This window comes from Glycine soja, chromosome 18 (genome assembly GCF_004193775.1).
Source record: "Glycine soja cultivar W05 chromosome 18, ASM419377v2, whole genome shotgun sequence".
Lineage (NCBI taxonomy): Eukaryota > Viridiplantae > Streptophyta > Magnoliopsida > Fabales > Fabaceae > Glycine > Glycine soja.
The window spans coordinates 32,233,320-32,242,263 of NC_041019.1; the positions used below are offsets into that span (position 1 = coordinate 32,233,320).

Sequence of the window (8,944 nt, forward strand, 5' to 3'; positions counted from 1 at the left end):
TTGGGTCACAGATTTAGATTTATAAATCCAATCAAAACCGAACTGAACCAATCAAAAGTTTTAGATTTGTTTGGTTTGGCTTTAAATACTGCTAATATTGAAACTCAGTGTATTAGAACTACAAGTGTTTGGACTACTAATATTGAAACTTTTTAAGGTATTACTTTCAAGTACATTGTTATTTGTTTCACCTTTTTTCATATTTATTTTTGCTTCCATGTTTATAATATTAATGGATCATATTTTATCCATTTATTTCAGTAAATCTGGTTGGAACAAATCTGATTGTAGCAAATCTGGTTGCAGCAAAGCTTATTGCAAGAAATTAGTTTGTAGGAAATAGTTATGATTCAAACTATTATAGTAAATCTCGTTGAAGAATATTTTGCTTTAATTTGTATTAGTCTATTTTAGAATATTTTGTTGATGATATTAAATGAATCGATTTTACTACTTTTAGACATTTGATAATATTGTTAATTATATTGGATATTTGGATGAATCATGATATAAAATAATAATTCTAAGAAAATAAAAGATCAAATTTAAATGGGTAACCCGTTGGCCCGAACCGAATCAAATCGTTCATGAATGAAATAGGTTGGGTTGAGTTTCAAAAAAAATTGTGAAAATCGAACAAAACCAAACTGATCAAATTTGATTGGGTTGGATTTTGAATTTGGCTAAAATTGGCCCGAACCGGCCCATGAACACCCCTATATACATGTCTCCCTCCGAGCAGAAAGATATGAGTGTACTTCATAAGTTTCCCATGGCTCTTCATTGTAAGACCCTAATGGACATGCCTTTCTCCAAAACTTCGACCATGAATTGGGATCATGAGTATTGTTTTGTTATTTTTTCTTTGCCAAGTTCTGACCCTGCTTTTCTTTTTTCAGGAATTATGGCCATGTTTGATTATCAATTCATCAAGAAGTCTTAGGCTGAGAAGGTTCAGGTCGACAAGGCCAAGGGAAAGCAATGGGATCGCATCGAAGATGACTAGGTTCCTCCTCCTCTTCCCATAAGTCCCACGGTGGGGGCCAAATGTTCTTACCGGATTTGGCAAAACCTTTTCATGGCGTCGTTCCTTCGTGAGCTTTTCCATGAACAGTGGTGGGGTGCACCTCCGAAAACAGTCTGACGCTCAAGTTAGCGGCAAACAAGTATACATGTATCAGAATGTAGGTTGGATTAAGAGTTGGTTTACGAAGCTTGATGATTTCCTTTTATAGAAGTGAAATTGGATGATAAAATCTCAATTTCCTTTTTAGATAATGTAAAATAGGAAAATATATGATTTTATCTTATCTTTCCTCTAATAACAGATAATATTCGATTTTAGAAGATATTTTTATCTTTCTAGTAGAAAATAGAATTTTTCTCTTACCTTAATTAAATCCATTAGATTCTCTAAATCCGAGTTGCCTGCTCAGCTGGTCATCGAATATAGAGGTTTACTGAGTTCAAATATTATAGTTATTTTATTCAAATTTTTTCATTGAAAAATATACAAAAGTGAAACTTACATTAGTTTAGGTTGCATAACCATACATATGAGAAAATGTAAGAATTTTTTGTGACAAAATGTATGTAACTAATTTGTTGTATGTTGATGTTTAGAAGACATTATTGGTACTAAATAAACGTTTTTCAAAATCTAACACACTTGTATATGTTTTATTTAGTATTAAAAATATTAAAATATTTTCATAATAATTCTATTTATGTATTTAAAGTTAAAAAATTGTGAATTTTACTTTTATTCAGTGTGTCTCACTTATGATTTTATAAGTTAATAAATTTTTTAACTAATAATAAATAGAAAAAAGTATATATATATATATATATTAACGGGAACTTTTTTCAAGCACCTATGGGGAAATGCTAGTAGGTTATGTAATTGAATAAATATTGCATAAATTTAGCTTAATTTTAAGAAAAAACTTTTTTTTTTTGGTTTTTTCCAATAAATATTTATAGAAAAATTTACACATGGGAGAAAAAATGCTGCCTGTATGGCCGTATCCTAATTAAGACGACATGTTGAAAATTATTACTATTATTTAAAAAAATAGAGGAATCTAAAATCTGAGGGTGGGTCCCACAGCGTGGCGCCATGCCAAAAACCGATGGAGAGCACTAGCAGTGGGATTGGGATAACGATTAACGAGCGGCTTCTTCAAAAACACACAAACGCAGACACACTACTCTTTGTCTCTGTTTTGTGTGTGTGCGAGAAATGGCGATGGCAATGGCGCTTCGCAGGCTTTCATCTTCAATTGATAAGCCTCTTCGCCCTCTCTTCAATGCGGGTTCCCTCTACTACAAGGTTCTTCCTCTCTCTCGGTCTCTTACTCTTACTCTTACTTCCTAGTTCCTGCTATGATCTTCATTCTCCACCAGTTTTTTATTCTTTTTTTTTTCGGCTTTTTGTAGTCGTCTTTGCCTGATGAAGCTGTTTACGACAAGGAGCGACCCGGAGTTACAGTAAGTCCATTGCTATGAACAATTTCACTTTCTTTCTAAAAGTTTCATTCATTCATGATTTGGTGAAGAAAATATTGCGCCTTTGCAGTGGCCGAAGCAGTTGAATGCTTCACTTGAGGTCGTTGATCCTGAGATTGCTGATATTATTGAGCTTGAGAAAGCTAGGCAATGGAAGGTATCTATAATTGTTTTATGGTCATGTATCAGGTGGTCCTTCCTTATTAATTTATAAGGAAAAAACGTGTTTTTAGTCTCAATACTTTTCGTTAAACTTTGTTTTAGTCTTTCTATTTTCAGATTGATGAATTTAGTTTTCTAACTTTTGAAAATAAGTAAACTCAGTCCTTCCTCAAATTTAAAGGTTTTTGACCGCCAGAAAATTGAAAGAGGGATTAAATTCACATATTTTATAAAATTGGGAGACTATAAATTTATCAATTTAAAAGTACAAAGACTAAAACCAAGTTTAACAAACAATACAAGGAAAAAAAAAACACATTTTTCTCTAATTTATATCTTAGGATTGAAATTTGAAATCAAGTCTATTAATAAAAGTTATGATGTATAGATTGACTTTTTTTGTTTTTGGGTGAACTGTGAAGGGGCTGGAACTGATACCGTCAGAGAATTTCACTTCTGTGTCTGTGATGCAAGCAGTTGGATCTGTGATGACCAACAAATACAGTGAGGGGTACCCTGGTGCAAGATATTATGGTGGAAATGAGTACGTCTCTCTCACTTTTTTCATCTACATGTGTTCATATTCAGGCTCCTCTAAAGTTACTAATTTAGAGAGTAAAACATGTAATTTTAGTTGATGAGAAAATCAATAATTGATATTAGGTGCACATGTGCAGTAAAAAAGAGTGCTTGCAAATAATTCACTTTCTAACGCCATTCTCTATTACTATTAGTTAAAATTTATTATAAACTACAAAATTTTGAGTAAAGCTCATCAAATAACAAGTAGAATCTACAAATCATGGATGTAATGGTTAATTTTCTTATCACTGGTATTACTAATTTTATCTTTACTTGCTTTAGAAGAGTGAAATCTGTCTTCATAACTAATCCAGGAGCACAATGATGTTTATTTAGTGGTTGGCATTTTGGATCTTATTCTTCACAGAATCCAAATTCGAAAAATTGTGGATCTTTCCTTTTCAGGTATATTGACATGGCTGAAACACTATGCCAAAAGCGTGCCCTGGAAGCGTTTAGATTGGATCCCGCTAAATGGGGAGGTAAACACACAAAGACAAATAAAATAGCGGCACAATAAAAAAATACCCTGCTTTATATATTTTTTGGGCTTTACTAGAATGTACTATTTTTCTCTTCTTGTTATTAGCATGCAAGTGAATGTGCCTATTCCTTGGGAGCTATTATTTGTTTATGAGCCATGGTACTAATTTTTCTACAGAACTCTGAACTTGTTTTATACATCCTAAGGTGGAATTAATCTAAGATTCAAGAGGTTGAAGTCTGACATTGGCTTTGCTGGTTAAATTTTGAAATAATCACTTAAGAGCTTTTTCAATGTCCTATAGATTCATTAAATTTTGAAATAAATTTTGTCCAAGTCTTCTGATATGCCACTGTTACCCCTTAATTGCAGTGAACGTGCAGCCTCTGTCAGGGTCTCCTGCAAATTTCCATGTCTACACTGCATTGCTTAAACCTCATGAAAGAATCATGGCACTTGATCTTCCTCATGGTGGCCATCTTTCTCATGGATATCAGGTACTTTTGAAGTTTGAACTTCCACCATTCATTTCATCTTATAATCAAATCTATAGTGTGTATATGGCTATTTAATAATTATTGTCTTTTTTATTTTGATATCTTTTCAAAGATTGAGTAGACCTTGGGGTCATTAATGAAAAATTATACTCGTTTAATATTGCTGCTATAACTACGCAGACTGATACCAAAAAGATATCTGCTGTCTCAATATTTTTTGAGACAATGCCATATAGATTGAACGAAAGTACGGGATACATTGACTATGACCAGGTATCATTGCAGGATATTTTTATCATGGTTGTGATGCTTTTAGCTACATTTCATTGATATTTTCATGTCACCCTTTTATGTCATCTTGTGGTTTTTGTGATGTGAAAATCTTGAAATGCAGATGGAGAAATCAGCAACACTCTTCAGGCCAAAATTAATTGTTGCTGGAGCTAGCGCTTATGCACGTCTGTATGATTATGAACGTGTACGCAAGGTAATATGCATTCACAAGTATACGGTATAGGATGATTTTATAAATAAATTGCATAGTAGAATTTTTTATTTTCACCTTTTACTTCGAATGCTGACCTCACCAAGTAGGATAAGACAGTTGTTTTTTTCCCCTTTTTTTCTTGGTGAAGGGATAAGGCTGTTGTTGTTGTACCTTTTACTTTGAATGATACTATGGAAGTCCCAAGGTTAAATTTGTGAAGCATGTTACAGGTTTGTGATAAACAGAAAGCTATATTATTGGCAGATATGGCACACATCAGTGGATTGGTTGCAGCTGGTGTCATCCCATCACCTTTTGATTATGCAGATGTAGTTACTACCACCACTCACAAGTCACTTCGGGGACCACGTGGAGCTATGATATTCTACAGAAAAGGCGTTAAAGAAATTAACAAACAAGGAAAAGAGGTAAGTATCCTGGAGAAAATAATTTGACATTTTTGTTTATTTTGATCTCTGTACTCTCGGATTTCATTCTGATCAATAGGATAGTTTGTGTTGTTTCCTACTTGAGTTGATGTAAATTCATAAATCATAACAGTTGTTCTTCTTGCAATTTGAAGCTATTGTATGACTATGAGGACAAAATCAACCAAGCTGTTTTCCCTGGACTGCAAGGGGGCCCTCACAACCACACTATTACTGGTTTAGCTGTTGCATTGAAGCAGGTACACAAGTGGAGATGATCATAATATGATAATTACTTTTATCAGTGTTTCAATAGTGACAGACTGAGATGGAAAGGATCTGTGACACTTTATGTTTTTCTTTATATTTTTGTATCCACTTACAGCTGCCAATGACAATCAAATGACTTTGTAGTAAGATTCTTCTTCTATCTTAGAATAATAATGTTTATATTAGGGGTTTGATTTGCTACGTGACCTAATTTGAGGATAACGTAGGTTACTTTCTGCAATCCGTAGAAACTTCAATATATGTCAAATGAGTGGGGTGAATAAGTCTTAAAATGAGCATAAGTTAGTAGCTTTAAAAGAGGAGTTAAAAGGTTCTCCACATTCTTTAAATAGCTTGGAAACCAGATTCACTGGAGCCATAACTTCTTTTTAACCTTTAAAATAATTGATATTGTGGAAATACTAGTATGTGCTCTGCATATATTTATTTATTATCGTATATATTTCTTTCTCTTTGTGTATGCAGGCCACAACTCCCGAATATAGAGCATATCAGGAACAAGTTCTCAGCAACAGTTTTAAATTTGCACAGGTACATTACAGAAGCGAACGTCTTTCCTGACTATTTTGGTTCTTAATCTGCAAAGTGGTTACTAATTTCTTTTTCATATACAAGAAGTTTTTTATACAAGAAATTAACTTCTTGTACCTAACACTGAAATTAAAATATGTCCCAGGCTCTAAGTGAGAGGGGCTATGAGCTGGTTTCTGGGGGAACTGAGAATCACCTGGTTTTGGTGAATCTGAAGAATAAGGTAATAGGAAATTGTTTTGGGAATTCATGTAAGCCTCAGTGGCTCTGAACAATAAATCATCTCATCTAATGCTGGTTGTTTGTATTTAGTCATAAAACTGACATGAATTATTAATATACTACTTACTGTTGTGGTTTCATTCAGGAGAAATTTTGTAACATCTTAAAAGGCATATATTATGTCAGATCAATAAAAGAAAGCAGTAATTTATTTCATTCTAAAGGATCAGTAAAATAGACTAATCTTTTTTATTATTATTATCATTATTTTTAAAAAAATGTGCAGGGTATTGATGGCTCCAGAGTTGAGAAGGTGTTGGAAGCAGTTCATATTGCAGCTAATAAAAACACTGTTCCTGGAGATGTGTCTGCCATGGTTCCTGGTGGCATCAGGATGGGTACAAGCTCTTTGTTGCTTCTATTATAATTTTTATGTTTTAATTCACTTACATGATTTCTCTTGTGGAATTCAGGAACCCCTGCTCTTACTTCTAGAGGATTTGTTGAGGAGGATTTTGTTAAGGTAGCAGAGTTCTTTGATGCAGCAGTGAAGTTGGCTGTGAAGATTAAGGGACAGAGCAAAGGTTCTTACTTCTTAGATCTTCATTATGCTTCCTGAGTTTGCGTTTGTTTCTTTATCTGAAAATGACTCATAAATTATTTTAACTTCTTTCTGTTGACTTGTTGGGTGCTTACTAAGCTAATATGTGGTTGATGTTGAAATTTTTTAATCAGGAACAAAGCTGAAGGACTTCTTGGCCACAATTCAATCATCTTCTACCTTTCAATCGGAGATAGCAAAGCTCCGCCATGATGTTGAGGACTATGCAAAACAATTTCCAACCATTGGTTTTGAGAAAGCTACCATGAAGTACAAGAATTGAGAAAAGAAATTTTTCCATTAGGCATGTGTTATTATTTACTTATTTTCTCATTAATTTATTCATTTTCCTTTGTCCCATATTTGTTGCTAACAAGGGGTAGCTAGCCACACAACTTCAAAATCGTGCACTAGAGACTTTGTTCTTGTTTCATTAGAAAAGCTTGTCTACGTTATATACTTATATTTCATTTCATAGTGTCCACTCAAAGCTTCAATTTATAGAAAAGGCCAAAGCAAATCTGGTGGAACTTTTAAAAACTGATATTTAAATGTGTGATATTTCGAAATCATTTTTCTTGTCCAAGAAAGCTTGCATTTGAGATTTCTACCATCAAATTTTCTCAATTAAGACATACAAATCCTAGTCTGATGTTCTCTAACAGATGTATTTTGCAATGTGACAGGTCATCCCGTGGTCTTACTGGCAAGCAATTCAACAAGATCAGTGTTCCTGATTCATGGTAGAGGATGATAACATATTTAAAAAGAAATGTCAAAAGCCTTTATATGTTGATGAATCCAGAAAATCTTGGTCGTTATGTTGAAATGTATAGATGCATATGTAATAAAGGCTTCAAATACCAAATTTCTTAAACAGATGATTGTTGAACCTATCCCCTATAATGGGGTTACAATCAATCATTAGTGGTTGTATCTGCTATAAATTCAACTAGACTCCTCCACTGCATAGAATCCCGCAGGATTCTGATATGAATTATTTTACCTTGATGATATTGTTGAAATATAAACTTGATTTGGGCCTAAATTAATTATTTGGTTCCTTGGACTTAGTTATTTTGGGCTTAAGTAATTATGGGTCATGTTTCTAGAGAATTCTTGTAGTGTTTGGAGTGTCTAGATATTTCTTATGGTTGTAATATTCTCTAGAATACTCTTTGGATCTCTAGAGTTGAGAACTCTCTAGAATTAGTGTGTCTAGAGTTCTCCTTAGAGTAGTATAAATAGAGATGTAATCCTACACATTTGTATCAAGCAAAAATACAAAGTTCTCTCCTCCATAAAGAATTCTCCTTCCTATCAAGTTTCTATTCAAAGTCTCCAATATTTCTAAACACTTTTCCTAAACATAAAAAGCCTTATTTCCAACAAAGTGGTAACAGAGCTTCAAGATCCTCAAAAGATGGCGAATGGAGGTTTTCCTTTCCAAATGCCAATGCTCACAAAGAACAACTATGATAATTGGAGTATCAAGATGAAGGCGCTACTAGGAGCTCAAGATGTGTGGGATATCGTAGAGAATGGCTTCGAGGAGCAAGATGAAGCCTCGCTAAGCCAAGGTGTAAAGGAGACGTTGAAGGAGTCAAGAAAGAGAGACAAGAAAGCTCTCTTTCTCATTTATCAATCGGTGGATGAAGATACATTTGAGAAGATATCCAACGCAACGACGGCCAAAGAAGCATGGGATAAGCTTCAAACTTGCAACAAAGGAGTTGAACAGGTAAAAAAGATTCGTCTTCAAAATCTTAGAGGTGACTTTGAGCGTTTGTTTATGGAGGATTCCGAGTCAATTTCTGATTATTTTTCTCGAGTATTGGCCGTAGTCAATCAACTTAAAAGAAATGGTGAAGATGTTGATGAGGTGAAGGTCATGGAAAAAATACTTCGAACTTTAAATCCAAGTTTTGACTTCATTGTTACCAACATTGAAGAAAACAAGGATTTAAAGACCATGACTATTGAGCAACTCATGGGTTCCTTACAAGCATACGAAGAAAAACAAAAGAGAAAAATTAAACAAAAGGAGGCTACGGAGCAACTACTACAACTCAACGTAAAGGAAGCAAACTATGCAAATTACAAGAGCCAAAGAGGACGAGGTCGCGGCCAAGATCGTGGACGTGGACGAGG

General features: G+C 33.9%; 1 protein-coding gene across 1 annotated transcript; it reads left to right on the forward strand.

Annotated features, from left to right (window-relative positions):
• The first annotated feature begins 2,157 nt into the window (after positions 1-2,157).
• On the forward strand, positions 2,158-7,807 carry LOC114396330 (serine hydroxymethyltransferase, mitochondrial). The gene is made up of 16 exons (XM_028358238.1): positions 2,158-2,332; positions 2,440-2,490; positions 2,579-2,665; positions 3,093-3,214; positions 3,658-3,734; positions 4,109-4,233; positions 4,414-4,506; positions 4,628-4,720; positions 4,951-5,148; positions 5,304-5,408; positions 5,905-5,970; positions 6,116-6,193; positions 6,479-6,590; positions 6,666-6,776; positions 6,928-7,097; positions 7,480-7,807. The coding sequence occupies exons 1-15, from the start codon at positions 2,243-2,245 to the stop codon at positions 7,074-7,076; spliced, it is 1,557 nt and encodes a 518-aa protein (XP_028214039.1). The 5' UTR covers positions 2,158-2,242; the 3' UTR covers positions 7,077-7,097; positions 7,480-7,807.
• The last annotated feature ends 1,137 nt before the right edge of the window (positions 7,808-8,944 follow it).